Below are 23,373 nucleotides of genomic sequence, written 5' to 3'. Positions count from 1 at the left end.
TGACTGATCAAACTCCTGCAGTTTTTTGTGGTCTTGGTCAAGCATCATCACCCCATGTTCTAATTCTGAGTCAAACCATTCACAGAATTCACTAAAAAACTGCATCTCGCTCCTTATCAATTTTCCTCTGTCCTCTCTTCCTTTTTCTTTCCTCTTCTTGGAATAATGCTCACCTCTCTCAAAAAACCACTTTCTTCTGCTACCAAGTCGTTGATCCCTTCCAGGCGTCCAATGACTTCAGTGCCCCAGTCATCCCCGCAACTCTGTGCTGTCTTCACCAAGCTTGCCTTCAGTTTATCTGGAGTCAAATTATCTGGTACTCTATATTTCTTTCTAGTTTCTGCTGGATTAGTTTTGTAGAGCTGAGCGGGTTGGTTGCAAAGAATGCATACATCCTTATACAGGAGGTGAACTGACTGTGAACTTGTAGAACTACAGGCAGTAGATGCATTGAATTCAGAGAAAGTGTGTCTTCTCTTCAACTTTGATGACTCTTTCTCTGCCTTTGATACTTGAGCTGACTTCTTAGTGATCTCAACAAAGTTGTTGTACAGATCATTTTTACACTTCAAGTGGTACCTCAGTTTTCCTTCCTTTTGAGCCTCCTTCATACATTCAACAAATGTAGCATTTTTGACTGCTTCTGGATGTTTCAAAAACGTAGAGTAGCCCTTTGGAGTTGCCTGTGTGAGCCTCTGAACTGGTGTATCCGGGCCTTCACAGATTAAGCAAAGGTGGAGTAACATCTTCATCATTCATATTGGTAGACTCAAATGTCCTGCAAAGTAGAATATAAGATATACATATATATATAAATTATTTTTCCACAATGGAGTGTTTGTGGTGAAATATAAATGCTAACAATCAACTTAGAATCACGAAAAAAAACCCTTATTTGACCCCTCACAAGTTACTTAAGGCACAATTTTAAAAAATGGATTTTTTGCAAAATACAGTAATTAATCGGTACCATAACTTTTTTTTCAGGGTTTCCCACAGGAGCTGAATTGCAGCATTTTAATACATGTTATTTCCATACCTGTCAGCTGGTCCATGATCCTCGATCTGCCATATACACACATCATGCTCCAGTCTATCTCCTTTCCTAGCAATTATAAGAATTCATTGTGTGGAGATTTACATGTACAAATCTGCCAATACACGGTGAAGCTACAAATGTTTTCTTGTTAAAAATCCCAAAGCCTTCATGAGGCAGAAAAAGTAAAAGGGCAGGTAAGTAAGACTAATTGTCAAATATTTGGAGCCAACAACCCACTGAAATTATTAGTAAAACTTCAATGCTAAGAGTTCAGGTTTTTATGCAGTACATTTTAAAAATGGCATAAGAATAAATAATTAAAAATACCTGTAGTGTAAACTAGTATAAAAGTAAAAAAGTGGTAAACAAATTGTCCATGGCTCTGTAAGGGATATGGCATAAAAATTTGAAGATATTTATAGTGTATCTAGAAAACCAACAGTGCCAGAGGAAGTCCAGAGAAAAGCTATTAAATACATTACTGGACTTTGGAGAATGAGCTACAAGAGAATTCTGAAGGAGCTGAATCTTTTCATTTTAGACAAATGGAATTTAAGAGGTGAAATGATGGAATTGCTATAAAAGATGGCAGTAATTAGTAGGATAAATTACAGTTGATACTTTAAAATGAGTTCTTCTACTAAGCACTGCACCACTTATTAAACATTACATAATGTATGAGATGGGCTGAGGCAATCTAACATTAGCAGAAGAACCCTTCCAACTTCTGAATGTTGCTGGAGTGCTCTGAGCATTGGAGAGGTGTTACATAAATAAAATTAAATGCATTGTCATTATTATTATTACTAATGCTAAAGAGAGTTGGAGGCTTTGCCTATTTTTCCAAACTTTTAAAGAGCTTTCTTCAGATAATAATACACCATACACATAGCTTTCTGGAAGACCCTATGTCTGGACATTGCAATAGACCTTCTGATGAATAGTGCAGCCTTTAAGAGGAACAATGCCGGTTCTGTCCTGACTATGGAAAAGCAGAGTAGTTCTTATTCCATGTACACATTTAAGTGGTCACAGAAGTTTGTTGTTCTCAGCTTTATGTTAATAGACATAAAGAAGATCTATGAGGATGTAATCTGGGAGATCATGCAGTTGCTGCCTTCTGCACCTCTGTTATGGGCCATTCTGTCATAGCGTTTACATTGTCGATGTTAAATTGAGTCCATGTAAGGTGACATAGCCCTGTAAATTGAAGAATTTCTGTGGCAGAACGTAATGATTTGCAAGGTTAGAATTAAGCTGTTGAGATTAACTGTTAGGTCCTCCAAAACTGATCCCACAGGAGATGGATAGACAAAGGGATCAGACAAAACAAATCCACCAATTCTCCCACTATAGTACTGCACAAAAAACACTCCCTTCCCACCTCCCATTTCTTTCTTTCTCTTTTCTCTTTCAGCCAGCTGATTATTTGCTCAACTTCACCTCCTGACTTCAGGCCAAACTTAAAATTATTTTGGAAAGCAGTAGTGGCATACGTAAAGTCTCTGGGACACAAAGTTACAGTGCCCTCTGTTGATCTTTGAGACCACTGCAATGGTGAACATTGCAAAGCCCACAGAAGGGCAGATATTCTAGGTACTGACCATGGTAAAAGGCCTCCACTTATTCTACTCAGCAGCCTGGCAGGAAATACCCGGGCCTCCCACTTACATGTTGAAGTTTAACATGGCCCAATTTTCACATCCTTTCACCACTGATTTCAGCATCATCAAGCCAGTCTGGGATTATGTGCAGAGACAAAAACAAGTAAGGCAACCAAGTGTCTTGTCCTTGAGCTAATTCTCCAAGATTTCATTCCTGACTGGTTCTTGGCCATGTGTGGTCTGTTGTCCTGGAGGAAAATTACTTAATTTGGCATGGTGTTAGGTTTTCTATTACTTTATTTGTAGAGCAACAGAAAATATATAGACACTTAATAGTTCAGTGGCAATCATTTATTAAATATTTTATTACTGTTTTTTATTTGTTGGGACAGGGCAGATCTACAATCAGGTCATTCTGGACATGTGCCCAGGGTCCTCTGATGACAAGGAGCCTTTTCACCAGTACCCAAGTCAGCATCCGTAAGTTGAAATGACCAAGGAGGAACCCTTGCACTCAGCTCTAGGGAGCAATGAAGCAAACAAGTCTGAGAAATCAAGAGTGAGAAATGTTGTGCTTCTTTAAGTGACCTGGTGTCCAAGTGCTGCATTGAGCCTCCTCACATAAATAAGTCACACACAAACCACAGGAGACAAAAACAAAAATTAAGATGCAACTAGCTTCCCAACTAGATGTGATATAATGTGCTATATTGTGAAATAGGAAAACAGAAAAAAAACAAGGTTTGGAGCACCAGGGTTGACCCCTTTTAACATCTAAGTTGAAACTGATGGTAAAAATGCCAAAGAAGGATATATCAACATTAGCATGATTTAATTATTTTTTTTCATAGAGATCTGTTCCACTGGAAAGCTAGGTCCAGGCTGAAGTGGAGTTCCTGGGATGGGGAGTTTATAGGCTGAGATAGTAGTGGAATCAATGAAGTGGTTGGTGTTCAGCATGAAAGTGACATCATTCGTTCTACAGATATTTCTCCTCCACTCTAAAGCAAATGGAAATTTTGTTAGTGGTAGTGTCATATCCAATTCCTTCACCATATTATAACTCGATCCCAGAACCATAAAACATAGCCAAAGCTCACATGCATGACAATACACTGTAAAGTAGATTCCTACTGCAGTAATTCAAAAAGCACTTCTTCTTTTCTTTTATTACTAAGATAAGTATTAGGTCGATAAGATTTATAATGTGCCTATGGCCAGCTCATATGTCAAAAACAGTGAACTTCATGTTTAAAAACATATATGCAGTTTTTCATGTCATTTTACTTTATTAGTATTTATATTTTAGTTTTTATGATTGTTTATATCTATAAAAAATTTGTGGCTGCCACATCTGTGGACCTTTGACTTGCATAAACTAAAACTGAACACCATCATATCTTTTTTTGTTCCACCCATATGCGAGGTACAGATCAATGATTTTTCAGGAATTCACCTCATTCTGAAAATAAGCCTTTATGATTCTGTTCAAGGGGTGGCACGGTGGTGCAGTGGTAGCGCTGCTGCCTCGCAGTTAGGAGACCTGGGTTCGCTTCCCGGGTCCTCCCGGCGTGGAGTTTGCATGTTCTCCCCATGTCTGCGTGGGTTTCCTCCCACAATCCAAAGACATGCAGGTTAGGTGGATTGGCAATTCTAAATTGGCCCTAGAGTGTGTTTGTGTGTGTCCTGCAGTGGGTTGGCACCCTGCCCAGGATTGGTTCCTGCCTTGTGCCCTGTGTTGGCTGAGATTGGCTCCAGCAGACCCCCGTGACCCTGTATTCGGATTCAGCGGGTTGGAATATGGATGGATGGATTCTGTTCATTCTATCTCAGTTTCAGCAACTTGAAAGCAGAAGGAGTCATAAATTATTGGAAGTGGCATAATATTGCAAAATGTCACCATTGGAGCCTAAATGTGGCAACTAGAGGCAATCCTTGACCTGCGATGCTAGATGCTGCTAGAATATAATTCTCAGTACTCAAATGTGGCACTTGGTGCCGCGGCCCACCTGCCAAGTTGTTTTGTAAAGTCATCCCTGATGGAGGATCGCAGGAATCTTGGGAAAGAGGAGTCCTTTCATCGGATTAGCGCTATTTCAGCTGTGGAATGGTCAAATTGGGGAGGCAGCTTGATGGCGGAGGTCTCCAGGACTCTAAACAAATCCAAATCATATTATGTGATATCATCTACTGTTAAATTCTACTCCGTACTTCTAAAATTTTTATTTTTATACTGTATTGAGGATTTGTTCTGTTCTGTGTATTGTATTGACCCCCTTCTTTTTGACTCCCACTGCACGCCCAACCTACCTGGAAAGGGGTCTCTTTTTGAACTGCCTTTCCAAAATTTCCAAAAAGTCTTCTTAGAGAATCAAGGCTGGTGGGCTGTCAGGAGGCAGGCCTTGTTAAAGCCCATTGCGGCACTTCTTGTGTGATTTTGGGCTGTACACAAATAAATTGTATTGTATATAATGTGGGTCCCTATGACCTTGTAATTATATTAAATGGAGTCTAGACAATGGATGGCCAGACTGTTTAAGCTAGTGCAACTAAAATTGCAAAAACAATGTATAATGTTTTTTTTTTTAAAATGAAAGCTCAGTTTACCTGGGATTCCACATGAAATACATTTTAATGTTACAGTTAGAAAATAAGAAAATGGAACAAATCTGTAGAATTTCTGGGTGGCATCTTAATACATCAGAAATGCTCTCCATTAAAGACAACTTCCTGATTCTGCTTTGTTTTACCCTTGTTAATTCACTACGAATGATACATTTAATAAAACATATTAAATGTTTTTAAGTGGTGGTGTTCGCAGCCTCCTTCTATGCAGGCTCCCCATTACTCAACTAAATACTATATTTGTGGTCCCCCATCCTACAAATTAGGTCATGAATTCATTTAACTATTTTTCTTCTCCATGTTTTGCCTATAAATGTGATCTCAATTGTGTCATTCCAGTTACTCCATTATCCTCAGCATTTCAGTTTGTCTTTTGAAATATTTTATTTGGCTGGAATTAATTTTAACTATCCATCCATCCATTATCCAACCCGCTATATCCTAACTACGGGGTCATAGGGGTCTGCTGGAGCCAATCCCAGCCAACACAGGGCGCAAAGCAGGAAACAAACACTGGGCAGGGCACCAGCCCACCTCAACTAAAGCTTTGACAGACACAATCAGTCACCTATAAGCAGTCATTTACCCGTACTAGAAAACAGATTCTCATCTAATCAGAAGAGGATATACTGTCCTGTACAATATAGTTGCATACATTTCTTGACTTTTTTTTGGAGGCTTAAGCAGACTCTTGGGGACAAGAAGCTAACCCACTGTCCTTGGAGCAAGCAAGCCCATCCACTTTATTTCTTGATAATTAAAACATCATCTTTGAGCCTGAGAGATATTCTCTTGGAGCTCTTAGAGCAGGATACTCTGAAATCTCCTTGAACATGCTGTGAATGAGAAATGCACTGAGCTAAATTCTAATCAATTTGTTGATGTGACAATGAAGTAGTGAAACTGAGAAGTCATTGTAAGAGCCAATCTTAGAAAGTTCATACTTTTAAGTTAAACTCATTTTAGTATTCGCTTAATTTAAACAGAATATAATTTTATTTCATAGCCATAGACAATGGAATAGTCTTTTACCTCCTGTAAGTTAATATGAGATACCACTTTCTTGCTATATTTGAGATGCAGTGTGTTAATTAAGTCAGTTGTTGTTTAGAATAGGCACCATTGCCAGCAGTATGAAAATGGGATAAGCATACAGTTTTCTGTTTAGAAATGTTCCGGCTGTATAAACAAACTAAAAGAAATGAAACAAGATTTATAAGCTATTACAAAGAACTCTTCTTTCCTTTGCAATACCATTTTTTTATATTTTTGTGTGAACTGTTTTACTTTGAGTTTTTACTAGGTTTAAAAAATGAAGATATTTTGTCTGTGGAATCATTTCAACGCGTTAAGATTTTGCCAGAATCCCATGACACATACTGAAGCTGCAGAACTTAGGTAATTTTGGGTAAACACAGTGTCACAGATGGCTGGGGTCCTTGTCCAGCCGGGATTCCTCTTTACTGTATGGACCGGTGGAGCAAGTCTGGCTAGGACAGTACCTCCCCCGGGACACTAGATGGCAGCCTCCCCTGGGTTGCAGCGGTGCCTAGAACTCCTGCAGGGCTTCATGGGAGTTAGAGTTTGGTGCAGTCCTGTTGGGATCCATGGGCGCTGCCAGGGGGTGCTGTAGCTGCTGCTGAGCCCTACAGAGTAGCTCTTCCGCCACACCCAGATGTGCTTGTGGGACTGTGTTGTGCCTGTGGAGAACGAGGAAGGTGTTGCCCACAGGCGAGGAAAAAGAAATAAAAACATTTATTTGTTTTATCACTGTGCCTCCTGCATCTGTCTGTGGTTGTGGTTTGTTGGGTCGAGTGCTTGTATAGTGTCATTGTCACATCAGCTACAGTCATTATCTATGAAACTCCTCTCTTCCACGTTTAAGCTCTGTGTCAGAAAATGAGCTAAGTCTTGCAAGACTAAGAAAAAGCTTTACTACATGAAGGGAACTTCAGTATTACAGAAAGAGTCATGCCTTTCCTTTTGAAGCTGCAAAGGCAAGGTGTTTAACACTTTCAATAGAACCAAGGAATACAATGTCCCAAAAGGACTCAGATAACGGACACAGATTAAAGGACCACATGGCAAAATCAATAACTATGTTCCCGCCACAGGAACCTTGTATTCAGGAACCACTGAGCTCCTGTATGATGTAGACCCTAGGCCACTTTCATGTGTTGCGTTTCCACCTCACAAAAGGAACTGTAACCTTTAAGCAAAATATGTGATGTGCAAAGAAGAGTGATGATCCTTGAAGTGTGGATATTATAAAACTGCTTTACCTTTGCCAAGATAAAAATAGTATTTTAAGTAGCTAATAAGCAACCACTTAAAGACTCGCCTTGTATTTATTTATTACCATGCAGCAAAATGATGACTGACAGTGTCATTTAAACTTTTAACTTTTACAAGCTTTTTTAACTTGGAAAGTAAACAGCGTTTGATCGTCACCCAAAGGTTTTGCCATTTCTCAGCCATGGCCAACCAAAAGAAAACTGACTTTGACATCATGGTAAAATTACAAAAAGAGAAATAGTAAATGAAAAAGCTCGTGAAATCAAAAAATTCCAGAGAAACTCTGTGTTACATTTGCTGGTCTTATCTATCATATGTTCTGTCTTTCATGTCAATACATATAAACAGTGATATTCTAAAATAATGATAATTTAAAAATAATATGTACTATTCTGCTTCAGTAGCATGACTATTTATCTGGGGCTGTGCCTGAATTTTCCTGTATATGTGCATATTTCTCTAATTAACTTACATAACTAATACTATCTGTCACTCTTTGCTAAAGATTAGCAAGCTGTACAAGTTCACACACCATTTACATCACAAACAATCAATCAAACAATTTGTGCTGGTGCCTGATCTGGCTTCATTGGCATCAGTTCATTGTAATATCCTCTTACGTTGTCATCATCTGAGAAAATATAGTATCAAGGGGTCCATATGAACAGCAAACTGGACTGATCCAACAACATACTGGGGCTGTATAAGAAGGGCCAGAGTAGCCCATACTTCCTAAGGAGACTCAGGTCTTTTGATGCATGCAGCAAGCTACTGGAAATGTTTTACCAGTAATTTTCAGTCAGTGTATTGTAACAGTGTATTGTTCTGGAGTTTTTTTTTTTTGTTTTTTCTGTCCACCCTGGCCATCGGACCTTACTTATTCTATGTTAATTAATGTTGACTTATTTTCTTTTCTTACTGTGTCTTATTTTTCTATTCTTCATTTTGTAAAGCACTTTGAGCTACATTTTTTTGTATGAAAATGTGCTATATAAATAATTGTTATTGTTGTTGTTGTTGCTGTGGTCTCATGGGGAAGGAACTTGAGTTCAGGTGAAGCCAAATGCCTGAACAAACCAATTAGTAAAGTCAACTCCATTGCAGGACTAACTTGGGACACTCTGGAGGTTGTTGTGGAAAGGATGATGGTGGCAAAATTGGATGCCATTATGAACAATTCTGTCATCCCCTCCAGGGAGTGCCTTCTTGGAGTACTTTTAGCCACAGGCCTATTCTGTCATGGTGAAATAAGAAACATCTCTAGGGATATTTTTTGTCTGCTGCCAATAGGCATTTCAACACTTCTACCAGTCCCTTTATTCACTCCAACCAGAAGCCATAGGAAGATAGTCAGATCAGGTCAAGGTGGGCAGCACACACTGGTACAGTGTGTTGCTGCACCCACTATACAACAGAACAGCTTGGGATCCCGGTTGGCAACACCCAGGGGAAGACATATAGTTCAGTCCCACCCCCAGAAACAACCATCTAGCTGTCACAGCCAGGTGTTACGTGGGCATCGCCTTGGCCTGGTCCAGCCGTTCAAGTCCTCAATAATGACAATCCTGCAAGCTGGATCACCCACAGGGAATCGCGCCACTGACACTTCCTCACAATGCAGGTAACTGGACCAAGGTTGTTGTAATTAATGAAAACTTAAATCAAAACTGAATCTATTAATAAAACATTTTAGTAAACTGAAATAAAATAATTAACAAAACTGAAATGAAAAACTAAAACTAAACAAAACTATTAAAGTAGCTGGAAAGACTAATGGAAATAAAATAATAGTTTTGTCACAACTGGACTTACACAAGGGTTACACTGGGACTGCGGATCCCAAAATTTTTCTAAATATATTAATAAGAATTGCATGAGCGTTTCTCAACTTTTAAGTATTTGCGACCCGAGTTTTCATAACAGTTTTAATTGCGCCGCCCCTAAAATTTTTTTAAAATGTAGATGCATATCTTATTATACCTACTTAACTTTTATCGACATTTATCTAACTCTATATTTATTGTTCTAGTATCAGAATGTAGTTTAAGTTAATTTGTTTTGGTTTCAACAGATGCTTTTTTTCACATCTTGGCGCCCCCCTTTTTGTTACTTCACGCCCCCCTAGGGGGGCCCACCCCACAGGTTGAGAACGACTGCTTTAACCTTCGTAAATTTTAACATTAAAACAGAAAGTCATCCACCATGAGCCACCCACATATATTCATCCAATGATCGGTGGCTGATGAAGGAGGGCGGGTGTCTGCAAAGTATTTGTGGTGACAGAGCAAGCTGAATACAGTACTGTATGAGAATAGTGACAGTTCTGCAGGAGCTCGTAGTGACAGCATGACATATTCTGGTTCAAGTGTTATTGAAGAATACCAAGATGATGGTTTTGCTTTGAATGTGTTTGGTAGTTTTCAATGCATCCATTCACTGGATTTTTGGGGCTCAAGAGTATTAGTATTAGATACAGATAATCCCTTACAGAATTTCAGCATGTTAGCTGTAATTCTGACTGAGCCCAAAATACAGTATGTAAACAGCAACTATTACAGTGGCACACACTAAGCCAAATTCCAGGCTGCATGTGAGTCTTGTGTCCGTTATGATGAGCTGCCACATTTCGTGGCGCTTCTTATATATCAAGATGTAATTCAAACGCCTGAAGTCGGAATGTGTTGGTCAACAAAACCTTTACTGTATGGACAGAAAAATCACATGAGTGAGTAACGTTTCAATTTATTTCTCAGTTACATGAATTTTGTTGACAATAATAAGTGAAGAGAGTGTGCCAACTGGTGAAAAACTAAATCTAATAATGTATTTTTGTATTTATTCTTCATTTATTAATTTATCTTTATTTAGTTTACATTCACAGTTCAAAATACCTGTTATTGTGAAAATAATCCAGTAGCAGAATTATGTTGTCCCCCTTTTTTCAATTTGTCTCTCTCTCTCTCTCTCTCTCTCTCTCTCTCTCTCTCTCTCTCTCTCTCTCTCAATAGAAATATCATACTATTTTTGTTCTTAACATCAGCCATATCATACATATTGCATACCAGGGATTTTTTCCTGAATTGTATCCAAACCTGCTGGGGTAGACTCCAGGTTTCTTGTGATCCTGCTCTGGATAAGCGGGTTTAGAAAATGAATATTTTGTTCCTAATCTCAGATGATGTTTCTGTTGTTCTGTGGCTGTCCATACTCCTATTACCTGCTCATACTCTGCTCATTATGGGTTTACTGTTCTTATGCATGGGCTATTCAAGCCTCATTGCCCCTAACCTTGACACTAGCTAGGTGGGGTCTACACACTGATTCAAGCCTAAGAGCCCTGTTTTTCCCAAGCCCCCATGATTTTCATGATCACATCTATCAGAGCACAGTAGATTTTTTTTTTTTTATATATATATCTTTTTCAGCCTTCAGGTGGCAAAATTCTGTCTTTAAATTTTATGTGTGTGAGATAGAATCAGAGAACAGTATGGCTGGTAGAAAATAAAGCCAAAATATGGGAGATTTTTGAATGCAGTATTGAAGGCATTAATTGTAAGCACATTGTCTTGGAGCAGGATATATTATGTGATGTAGATATTTAGAGTACAAAAACCCTCAAGCCTTAAAATTCAACTAAATTTAATCAAGAATTGGCCAATTCTGTGCAAAAAAAAGAAAAGATAAAAAGTGCCAACAGTCAGCACACATTTCTTCAGCAAAAATGACATTGAAAATATTTAAAAAATTGTAAAACTGTATAAAATTGTTCATATTCAGTGTTTGGTTTTTATTATGATTGTTTTAATCAGAAAGAACCAGATAGTAAACTATGTAGTGTAGTAAACCTTTAAACTCATATATCATATCATATCCAAACCTGTTAAGTGTACAGTTCTGTCTGATTGTGACACAAAACTAAACTCCATAGCAGCTCTTTAACCATATTACTAAAACTAAAACTGAAACTAATACCTATATAATTAAAACAGAAATGTCTTTGTGAAATAAAAACTAAATTAAAACTAAAAATACACAATGAAGGAAAAACTAAAACTAAAATATTGAAATAAAAACTAATATAAAAATGCAAAACTATAATAACCTTGTTATCTTGCATCTTGGTTAATGTGCCTTTTCAAAGTTGTGTGGAAGGTGGGGAAAGTATGTAGAGGTTTGTAATCTGTACTAATGGGAGAAGATAGGATTACATATTAGATATACTTTTCACCCTTCTCAGGAATATTTTTTACCATCTTTTCCAACGCCATTTTGTTTTGGTGATTGGCATTGCATTTAATGGAGTTTGTTTCTTTATCCCATGACGTCCTCAGGCTTAATGGTAGAAATGTCCTTTAAAGACTCCTTCAATATCCAAATGATCAAACACAGTCAATTTACTTTTGACAATTTTGATTACGGATTTCTTGACACAAGTTGAATTTGATTTTTTTGATTTTGTGATTTGGCTCTGATGATTCTCAGTTTTGACTTATGGTTTTGACCCTTACTTTGTGCTTTTTTCTCCATACTTTCTCCTGTTCTTCACTCTCTATTTTCAACTGTCTGACCATTCTATATTCAGCACACAGATAAGGTGCGGAGGGTATTGTGTATGGGGCCATGACCATTTTGGCTGTTTGTGGCTGATGATGTCCACTTGGAATGATCCAACGCTTCTTTCCTGCATGCACTGGCATGGTGCACACCTGAGTTTGGAAATATCAGGGTGAGAATCAGCACATCCACATCTGAAGTAATGTTTTAATTTTGGAAAGGTCTTACTTGCTTCCTGCAAATAATGAGGATCAAACTGACACAAGACCAAAGACAGGATCACGAGTCTTTGTATGACAGAGACTCTGCTACTGGCAGTGGAATGAACATGAAATGGATGCGATCAATGTATTGCTTAAAATGCATATCTTTTAAAATCTAGAGTTTCTATCTTGTGCAAAAATGAAGATTTTCTTTAGAGTAGTAGGTTCAATCTTTGTGACTCTGACAGAGCCTCTGCTGCTTTGGATTAAGGGTTTGTTTGAGGTCGTTTGAGCCTCTCATGAGGACATATACAATAGCTCCTGGAAAATACATTCCAGACCCTACTCAGGAGCACATGGAGGATTACAGCTCACATTTAACCCGCAAATGCTTGTGAAATCCACACAAGGAGTATTCAAGATAGGTAAGTCTGATCTTCCCTGCTTGACCTGTTGCTTTGACAGTATTCCCAGGACAAGTAAATGGGAAATAACATGAAACCTTCAACATCATAAATGCTGCAGGGATTTAGTTTTGCTGCCATTTAAAAATACGTCTTTCCAATTTTATGAGGCAGATCTTTCCATATCACTTACACCAAAGAAACTGAGATATCCTTTATACTACAGTTATACACAAACTAAAAGCAACCACTCAATGTGCTTCTATGCACCTTTTAAAAATCTGAATGTTGGAAATGATCTTGTGAGCCTTTGCTTTGGATTTATTATAAATGTTATGCAGAAATATTGTTAGAAACAACATTTAACTTTGATTATAAGTAATCACTGTGTTCAAAGACATTTTTATACTTCCAAACCCAATTATCCTGAATAAACCAGGCTGTGCTCTGTCTCTAAGAAATGTATAACTCTGTGCTAATAAAGCATCTTAAAATAATGTTTATTAATGAAACACAAAAGAACTAAAATTAGTAGTTATTAACACTCCAATTTTGCAAATATACTCAAATCACATTGTTAATGAGAATGTTCTAAATGTCATTACTATTTTTAGTTTAAAATGATTCTTTTGTAATTGTTCACATTTTCTATACATTTCCACTTTGCATTCTACACTGATATATGTAATAATTAGGTGTGATGAGAACTGCAGAACAAAGACCAGAGATTAACCTTTACATTTGTAAATGCTTCTACACACCTCAAACTTAGCTTGTCCTCAAAAGACTCTGCACTATACAGGTTTAAAAAAGACAATCTCTTTGTTTATTTAAAAAAAATCACTGCAAGCAAAATATGAAGCACAATAAGACAACAATAAGTGCAGCATACTGGTTAAAAGGTTAGTGCTGCTGCCCCACAGCAGTGCTGGGTCCATGGTGCAGTTTGAGTGAACTGTGAAATAAATAAACACTAGTAACAATGTGACAATTAGTTTACCTTTTATATCATAATTTACAACATTTGATATTGATAGTGCTTTTTAATAGAAACTGTTCAAAAATTTTAGGGAACACTAAATCATCACAGTCTAACACCAAGTCAGTTAAACTTTAGGGATATCAATCTGTCCAGTTAGGAAGCATAAGTAATTGTGAATCAACTTCATCTCCTTTGGTGCCAATGAAAGTGACAACAGGTGCACTGAAGAGGCAACAGCAAGACCGCCCCCAAAAAGAGAATGGTTTTGCAGGTGGTAGCCACAGACAGTTGCTCTCTTCTTATCCTTCCTGACTGATTCTTCTCTAGTTTTGCATTTTGCAAGTGCCCTTGTCACAACTGGTAGTTTGAGGTGCTACCTGCAGCCAATTCAAGTTGCTCAAGTTGTCCAGCTCTTTCAGGACGGCACATCCATATGTGCTGTTGATAGAAGGTTTGCTGTGTCTCCCAGCACAGTCTCAAGAGCATCGAGGAGATACTAGGAGAAGGGCTGTTACACGAGGGGAGCTGGACTGGGCTGTAGAAGTGCATCAACCCAGTAGCATGACCGATATTTGATCCTTTTTGTGCAAGGAGGGACAGTAGGAGCACTGCCAGAGCCATACAAAATGATCTCCAACAGGCTACTGGTGCGCATGTTTCTGATCAAACTGACAGAAACAGAATCCATGAAGGTGTCATTCATGCCTGGCATTCTCTAGTGGAACCTGTGCTCGCAGCTCTTCACTGTGCATCTTGATTTACATGGGTCTGGTTACAGCTGGCACAGTTAATAGTTTACACCTATTCCACCACAATGTTTTTTATTTAGTTGATCTGTCCTGTAAAATTACCTAATGGATGTGTGGGAAAGTACATGGGTCCTTTATGCTACCTCTTTAGTTCTATTCAGGATTAAGACAAGCCAGGTCCAATCCCAGAATTACAAGGAGAGGTTGCTTATTTGGAACTACTGTAATATTTAACTGTATCTGCTCATTGTGCCCGAGTTATGTGAGGAGGTGGACCGAATCACTCCTCTAGTACTGTGGAAAGCAGGAGTGATCGGACTCTGGGGGTTCAGTTCACACTATAGCATAAGAAAGAGTCAGGCCAAGGAATGGTGGCCGGGACAGGAGGGTCTTGACCTCACTGAACATACCTGGGAGATCTGGGAGATGGGTGAGCAGGGTCAGATTAAAGCGAGATAGTGAGCACTTGATGGAGGATTTTAAAACACCAATGCTAACTTGTTTTTAATCCCTAGTTTTAACAGAATATTTATTGCTACTTATCTCTTCTTTTAAATTTTCTCAGTAGAGCACTGTATGTATTTATTTATGAAGAAACAGTACACTTTGTTTTAGAAAAAGTTGTTCATTAAAAAGCAGTGAGCACCTTTTGTACCTACCTTTGCTGTGATAATGTGTCCTCATTTGCCCAGTCCATCCTCAGTGCATGACTATCGATGTCTCGGGTTCAAAAGGAGTATGTCCATTGCAGGCAACCCAGGCATCACATCCTGGCTTTTGTTTTTGAAGCCTGAACCACTTTTGAGTTTGTTAGCTGGCAGGATTACAAATGAATGAAAATATTAATTTAATTACTGCATGCTTTTTAAAACTGTACAAAAGACTTATGACACAATTGTATTTATGTTTTTGTTCAGAAAGTTGCAAATTTAACAGTCACGCCCTTCACAACGCTTTTCACATATGAATGCAGAATTTCAAGTTCACAAGAACATCAGCTGTTCCTCAATGTAAGGCAAACTGGATCATGCTGTGGTTCATAAAGAGTTTGTCAATTCCATTTTACATCTATCTAAGGCAAAGACAGAAACAACTTGTACAGTATTTCATGACATTACTCCTCTCATTAATATTTAACTGAAAACAAAAGAGCAATTTTAATCCCATTTAATGCAATTCAGGGTGAGTGTGCTGAGGCCTATCCTGGCAAAAAGCAGTCTGGAGACCAGCATGAGCCACATATGTTACAATATATTTTGTCTAAAGTGTGTTTTTAATTTTTGACATGTGACAGTTTCTTTGTTTAGTTTAGCCTGCTTGGCAAAGCCAACTAAATGTCAACCTAAGACAGTTCCTGAAATCATTTTCTGCCATTCTAATGTGTTCTGTAAATGTTTTTTTTTTTAGTTTCTGTGTGTGTATTGAATTGTGCTTTATTTCTACTGGGAGTTTTGGACACCACTGGTATTATTTCTAAATTATAATCTTTTCCAAGCACTGTCAAACAATAAAAGCTGAATTTCTTCAATCAGCCTAACTGTATAAAATATTATGTGAGATTTCAAAATGGCATGCATTATACAGTCGATCTTGCTGTTCCATTTAACTTCATTTCCATTTTTGAGGTATCCAAAAGATGCAATGTAATGGCTAAACATTTATATGAATCAGATTTTGAAAGTGTTAGTTAGTCACTATCTCTGTATGTCTTAATAAATCTACTTACTTATCACGGTACCATAAAATTATGAGCTGCTTTGTCCATCTATCTGTTTCAAAATGGAACTTAATTTGCCCCCTACTGTAATGAGTAAGTCAATGGTGGCCGTGTTTTTTTTGATAGTAACAAACAAATATCAAATAACTTTATAGAAGGTAGCAGTTAACTATTATGGAAGCTTCTGTTCAGATCAAACACTAATTAGAACCAATTACGTAAAGACCTACATCCAAAATGTATATTTATTGAAACACGACAATAAAGATCAATTAAACAAAATCTCAGCATGACCAGACCCCAAAATAGGGCAGTAACAGGCATTACAAATTTCAAATGCAGTAATTATCCAAAAAAGTAGATATTTACACCAAATTCTCTAAAGAAGTTATTTCCTTTATAATGAATATCATTCACATTCAAGACAAATTCACACTTCATTTTGTACACAAGAGGTAGAGAGGCGTGAAATTTAACTAAAGTCTGAACACATTATTATACTTGTTAAAAACAGGCAATTTAATATAAACCTGCAGCTCATCTTTAAAATCACTGCTATAAAGCTTCACTTTCTTCTGTAACTGAAACGCAAACCCCTGACAGCAAAGTTATTGCCTTTTAAACCACCATATACTAAACTGAGATGGCAGAGTTATTGTCCTAAGTTCCTAATGAATGGTGATTTCAAGGGAATACGTGGCTTCTGATCCAAGAGTGAAAATTGCTGGTTTATGTGTAGACTTCTGGGGAACTTGGTCTTCCACAGCCATTTCTAAATGATGTGATGCTTACCTCAATCCATTTATTAGTTTCCTGAACTGCACATAATAAAGTTCCTCTATAATCTCCCAGCAGGAGACAAGGTCATATTAGAAGGAAAGGCAAGTTTGTTTTTGCATTGGGATTGCAGGGTGGTACAATAGTTCATTTGTTTAGTTTACAAATTCTCCCTGTGTCTTCACTGGTTTTTATCAGGGTGCACAGGCTTTCCATCCTTGTATGTTTGTGGTTAACGGATAATTTCAATTACCTAAGTGGCTCTGAATGTGTATTGTTACTGGTACTGCTTTCAAAGGTTCTTGCCTTGTGCCCAAAATTAAAATGCATATTACAGTCACTATTCCAGGTCTGGTTAACAAATTGTTTAACAGAAGTCTTTTGGATGGAACTTTTTCAGTGGATGTGATTTTATAGCTTAGGAGCTGGACTTCAAATCTGATAACTATATGATTTCAGGTAAGTCATGCAGATTGTGTGTTCCACCACGTTAAAAAAACCTAATATATCTGAAAGTCAACTTATGATATACATGTTTCTTGTTTGGAAAAGAAGCAATCGTTGGTGTTAGGCAAGTGCAAGAAAGCATCAGCTGAAAAGAAAGAAACTGCATTATGCATTTGCAGATCTGGCACCTGACATGGCTTCAAGAGAGAGAATGTGAAGTGGGCACTGAGAAAGTTAGTTGATAATGTAGGGTTAGTCTCTGTGATGATGTCAATGTATAAGATATCAGGAATGGTGGTTATAACAGCAATTAGGAATAGTGAACGTGTAAAGGTTATTAGTACACCAGCAGTCCACTATGATTATGTTGCTTTCCATGACAGGAAAGGAGGAGGCAACCAAAGAAGAATGTGAAGGTTTGCCATGGGAGCTCCTGTATTCCAATAACAGGAAAACACTTTTTACAGAAAGTAGGGAAGTTCTAGTTTGGTGAAATGTTGAGTGTAGACGTAGATGTGGGCACAGTAGTGACAGTCAGGGCGATAGATGCAAGGAAAAATATTCTGGAAGCTGTTGCCCCTTCTTGCTTTCAAATGAGTCTCTCTGGCATTTAACACAATGTTTCTGCAAGCAGTGAAAGAATACATGGTTGGAGGTGGTGTTAAATGATACAAAAGGAATGGATCTTTCTATAAAGGATACTCAGGACTTCAGAGAGAGGAGGAAATGGATTTGAGGGTAACTCCTCAATCTGTGTGAAACTGGAAAATTTCTAATTACACCAGTGATGATGATGATGATGTACGTAGTAAAACATACAAAAAATGTAAAAGTAGTTTTATTAATTTAATATGAATCATTGGTCAAATGAAAGAATATTTGAAATAAACACTAAATGTCCTTAAATATTTATCTATCAGACAGTGTCACACACGTGCATATGGGAAGCAGCCATCAAGCCCTAAGGTGAGTGATATTACAAGCGACGAAGGGTTGATTGTACAACAACAACATTTATTTATATAGCACATTTTCATACAAATAATGTAGCTCAAAGTGCTTTACATGATGAACAAAGAGAAAAAAAGACAAAGTAAGAATTAAAGTAAGAGGACACTAATTAACATAGAATAGAAGTAAGGTCCGATGACCAGGGAGGACAGAAAAAAACAAAAAAAAAAAACTCCAAAAGTAAACTCTTGGAGAAAAAATAAAATCTGCAGGGGTTCCAGGCCATGAGACTGCCCAGCCCCCTCTAGGCATTCTACCTAACATAAATGATCAGTCCTCATTGTATTCAGGGTTCTCATGGAAGAACTTGATGATGACGGTCACGTGGACTTCTGGCCTTTAATGTAGGAACGTTACAGTGCTTTGATTAGGTAGCGGTGGCGCAGATCACCAACACAGAAAACAGGAAAAAGAACAGAAGAGAGAGTAGGGGTTAGTATGGATTTTGGAGCCACAATGAATAGTAATGATAATTAATTGAATATTACAGAGCATCAGGATTAAACTAAAATGAAGTTATGAGAAAGCCATAGTTAAAGTAATGTGTTTTAGCAGTTTTTTAAGTGCTCCACGTTATTAGCCTGGTGAATTCCTATTGGTAGGCAATTCCAGATTTTAGGTGCATAACAGCAGAAGGCCGCCTCACCACTTTTTTTAAGTTTAGCTCTTGGAATTCTAAGCAGACACTCATTTGAAGGTCTAAGGTTATGATTTGGAATGTAAGGTGTCAGACATTCTGAAATATAAGATGGAGCAAGATTATTTAAGACTTTGTAAACCATAAGCAGTATTTTAAAGTCAATTCCGAATGACACAGGTAACCAATGCAGTGACATCAAAACTGGAGAAATGTGCTCAGATTTTCTTTTCCTAGTTAGGATTCTAGCAGCTCCATTCTGCACTAGTTGCAATCGATTAATGTCTTTTTTGGGTAGTCCTGAGAGGAGTGCGTTGCAGTAATCTAGTCGAATGAAAACAAAAGCGTGAACTCATTTCTCAGCATCTTTCAATGATATAAGAGGTCTAACTTTTGCTATACTTCTTAAGTGAAAAAATGCTGTCCTATTGATCTGATTAATATGCATTTTAAAATTCAGGTCACAGTCAACAGTTATCCCTAAATTCTTTACCTCCATCTTGACTTTTAATCCTAATGCATCGAGTTTATTTCTAATAACCTCATTATATCCATTATTGCCAATTACTAAAATTTCAATTATCTCTTTGTTTAGTTTGAGAAAATTACTACTCATCCATTCAGAAACACAAGTGAGACATTGTGTTAGTGAATCAACAGAGTCGGGGTCTTCAGGTGCTATTGATAAATACAGCTGCATGTCATCAGCATAGCTATGGTAGCTCACATTATGCCCTGAGATAATCTAACCTAACGGAAGCATGTAAATCGAAAAGAGCAGCGGGCCCAGGATAGAGGCTTGTGGCACACCATATAGAATATCATGTGTTTTTTGAAGTATAATTACCACAACTAACAAAGAATTTTCTACCTGCCAGGTAGGATTCAAACCAATTGAAGACACTGCCAGAGATGCCCACCCACTGACTAAAGCGATTTCTAAGAATATTGTGATCAATGGTATCAAATGCGGCAATCAGATCTAAGAGGATGAGAACAGATACTCAACAGAGACTGTCTGCATTTACTCGCAATTCATTTACTACTTTAACTAGTGCAGTTTCCGTACTGTGATTTGTTCTGAAACCTGACTGAAACTTATCAAGAATAGCATGTTTATTAAGGTGGTCATTTAGCTGCATAATGACTGTCTTCTCTAGAATTTTACTTAAGAAAGGCAAGTTAGAAATAGATCTAAAATTTTCAAAAGTAGAGGAGTCAAGATTATTTTTCTTGAGTAGGGGATTAACTACAGTAGTCTTAAGACAGTCTGGTAGTCTAATGATGAGTTTACTATGTCAAGAATACTATCAATTAGCATGCCCGATACTTCTTTGAAAAAACTTGTTGATATTAGGCCAAGGACGCAGGTGGAGTGTCTCAGTTGAGAAATTATTTTATATAAATCAGGTAAATATATCCTGGTGAAAGAATTTCATTTGTTTATAATGGAGTACTGGGGCTTAAGAGGATCAGTGTTAGGGAGGTATACTGTATTATTTCTAATATCGTTAATTTTTTGATTGAAAAATACAGCAATAGCCTCACAAGTTTCACTGGAAGTATTTTGGAGGCATTCCATTGAGTTACCTGGGTTTAGCAGATGATCGATCGAGAATAAGACTCTGGGATTAATAGCATTTTTATTTATAATTCTAGAGAAATAGCAGCGCCTCTCAAGATGGACTGTGTTATTGTATTCTGTTATTTTAACTTTCAATATCTCATAGTGGATAGTTAGTTTAGTTTATCTCCATTTATGTTCAGCTCTCCGGCATGTTCTCTTTAAATCAGACACTCTATGGGTCTTTCATAGTATAACAATGCTAGAAGATTTTTTAACTATCTTTTCAGGTGCGACTATGTCAGCAGCAGCTCTCACCTAAGTATTAAAATTTTCCACCTTACTATTTACATTATCCTCGCTATCGTAGTTAGCACTACAAACGGACTGGTTGCTTAGAATGTTTGTAAATTTTAAAGCTGCTGATGAATCAAAGAAGCATTTTTTAACAATATGCTTCTTGTGAATATTTTCTGTCATTATTTCTATATTAAACAGTAAAAGAAAATGGTCTAATAGACCAATATTAATGATCTGCTTCACATCAGCTTTTAGTCCTTTAGTAATTACTAAGTCTAACGTATGACCTGTTTTGTGTGTAGGCTGACTAACGAGCTGTCTCAAATCAAAAGAATTCAGGAGGTTCATAAATTCTTTTACTTTCGGGTCACATTGATTATTGATATGAAAGTTAAAGTCACCAGCTATTAGGAGTGTGTCATAGTTGTATGTCTCTCTCCAACAACAGAATCAAAAAGACAAATAATAACTTACCCGCAATACTTCCGGTCAACCAAAATGGCTTCCATCCAACTCTGAAATACATCGATGACGTCACTTCCGGCTCTCTGACAGTCAGAGTTGTTGCAAAGGTTTACTTTTCATTGCAAAAGGTTTCTGCTTGGTGAATCTGACATATTGTAAAATATATTAAATTAATATTCATGATTTTAAACATGTAATTTTTGAAATGCTTGCAGATTCTATATGAGCAGAGTTGCACACTAAATAAATGTTTAATGTGTAAAGTAAAACATTACCTTTTTCACTTGTTAATCCCCAGCCAAGTATTGTGCATTTCTCTCTATTAGTCACCATCATCATGTCAGGAGGAAGACGTGCTGGCAGAACACTGATTGACCTTGGCAGGTTTTTCAAGTTCAACAAGAGCAATGTCATTTTTGAGAATACTGTGTGCAGCCCTAGAGTCATAGTAGACAATATTCTTGACATTTATTTTTTGCATATTAGGAAAGTTCACCTCATTCAGATCCTAGGGTCCTGATATAGCCATCCAGAATAGGTTGGACCTAAGAAAAAGTAAAGTAAAAAAAGTATAATATAGAAATAATGCCTAAAAAACACAAAAAGCATTATATAGCTGGGAAATATAAAGTATAAATTTAATGGAGTTCAAGGGATTTGACCTTGATGGCACATGACAGAGGATTAAGGCATAGGAAGATATGAGAGAAAAAATGAAATGCACAGTGTCAGATGAAGAGTTCCTTTGCATGTTAGTGCTGGCAGGTGGGATCTGCCTTTAAGTGGTATGTACAATCACTGCAAATTGTGCTGGAGACACAAATCTTTAGTAGGAACCAGACTAAGAGAGTGTCTGGCAGTCTGGGAAGAAGACTGAAATATTTTCTCCAAACACTAAAGGGTAAGCAACATGACTATCTGACCATTTTAAATAGAAAAATCCCAATTGGGAGTTGTGGAACCCTGAAGCCCTAAATAAAAGCCAGGGAATCAATTCAATGTAAAGCTCTGCTCTGTGGTTTCTCATATTAAAGTCCATTCTTTTTCAATGACAAAACAAGTCTAGAGTCAAGAGGTTAGTTGGGGCAAAGGCTCACTGACAGGAAACACAGAAGCCAAAAGTTATAGGATACAGCCTTAGGTAGGGGGCTTACTATATTTGTTCTTTACCTTTTTCCTTTAATACCAGACAACATAATGTGAACCTTCAGGGGGCACACCAGCCACTCAAACACCCAACACGACAGACAAATAGTAATTCTCATACAGCCCTGTGTGCATCCAAGGTGCTGTTGCAATCCAGGGGGGGTGCAAAGTAACAATTCATGTCATTCTCTTTTACACTTCCTTGTATTTTGGGATCATTCCCATGGTATATGGTCCATATTGTGGTAAATGATGGATATGGCAACATTCTTTCTTATACTTTGTTGTCCCCTCAATTAAAGTAAACAACCAAGATTATAAAGTGTGAAGCAGCACCAAACCCAACCCCTCATCACACTTTCAATTTGGGATTAGGATACTAAGTTCAAATTTATCTCATTTGTCCACAGAGCACTCTTCTAGTAGTCTTCATATTCCTTGAATCAAATGGGTAGAAATGATCACCCTAGATCAGGGGTCCTCAATCCCAGTCCTGGAGAGCCGCAGTGGCTGCAGGTTTTTGTTCTGACCTGGTTGCTTAATTAGAAAGCAATTCTTGCCAATAAAGCACTAACAAGCTATGAAATTCAATTAACTCTGCTATGTCAGGTCATTCTCATATCCTAGATTTTCTTTCCCTTTCTATCATGCAAATGATTTGAAGGCTAAAATGGACGAGTAATTCTCAGTCCTTCACCTTTTTCTCTTCATTTTTCTTCCAAGTATTTAATGAAACCCAATAGTGCAGATAAATACACACAGGTGTAAATGTAAATAAGCTAAATTGAGAAATGCTGCTCTCTCTTGTCATTTGCATGTTATTGATAATAAGGAGCAATTAAAATAGCTGTTTA

General features: G+C 37.5%; 1 protein-coding gene across 1 annotated transcript; it reads right to left on the bottom strand.

The window, feature by feature from the left end:
• Nucleotides 1-15,252, bottom strand: LOC120528629. The gene is made up of 2 exons (XM_039752798.1): nt 15,115-15,252; nt 1-778 (listed from the first exon to the last, which is right to left on the bottom strand). The coding sequence occupies exon 2, from the start codon at nt 753-755 to the stop codon at nt 117-119; it is 639 nt and encodes a 212-aa protein (XP_039608732.1). The 5' UTR covers nt 756-778; nt 15,115-15,252; the 3' UTR covers nt 1-116.
• Between the last annotated feature and the right edge of the window lie 8,121 nt (nt 15,253-23,373).

The sequence above is a fragment of the Polypterus senegalus genome, chromosome 4 (assembly GCF_016835505.1).
Source record: "Polypterus senegalus isolate Bchr_013 chromosome 4, ASM1683550v1, whole genome shotgun sequence".
Lineage (NCBI taxonomy): Eukaryota > Metazoa > Chordata > Cladistia > Polypteriformes > Polypteridae > Polypterus > Polypterus senegalus.
This window is presented reverse-complemented; position numbering and strand designations above follow the sequence as displayed.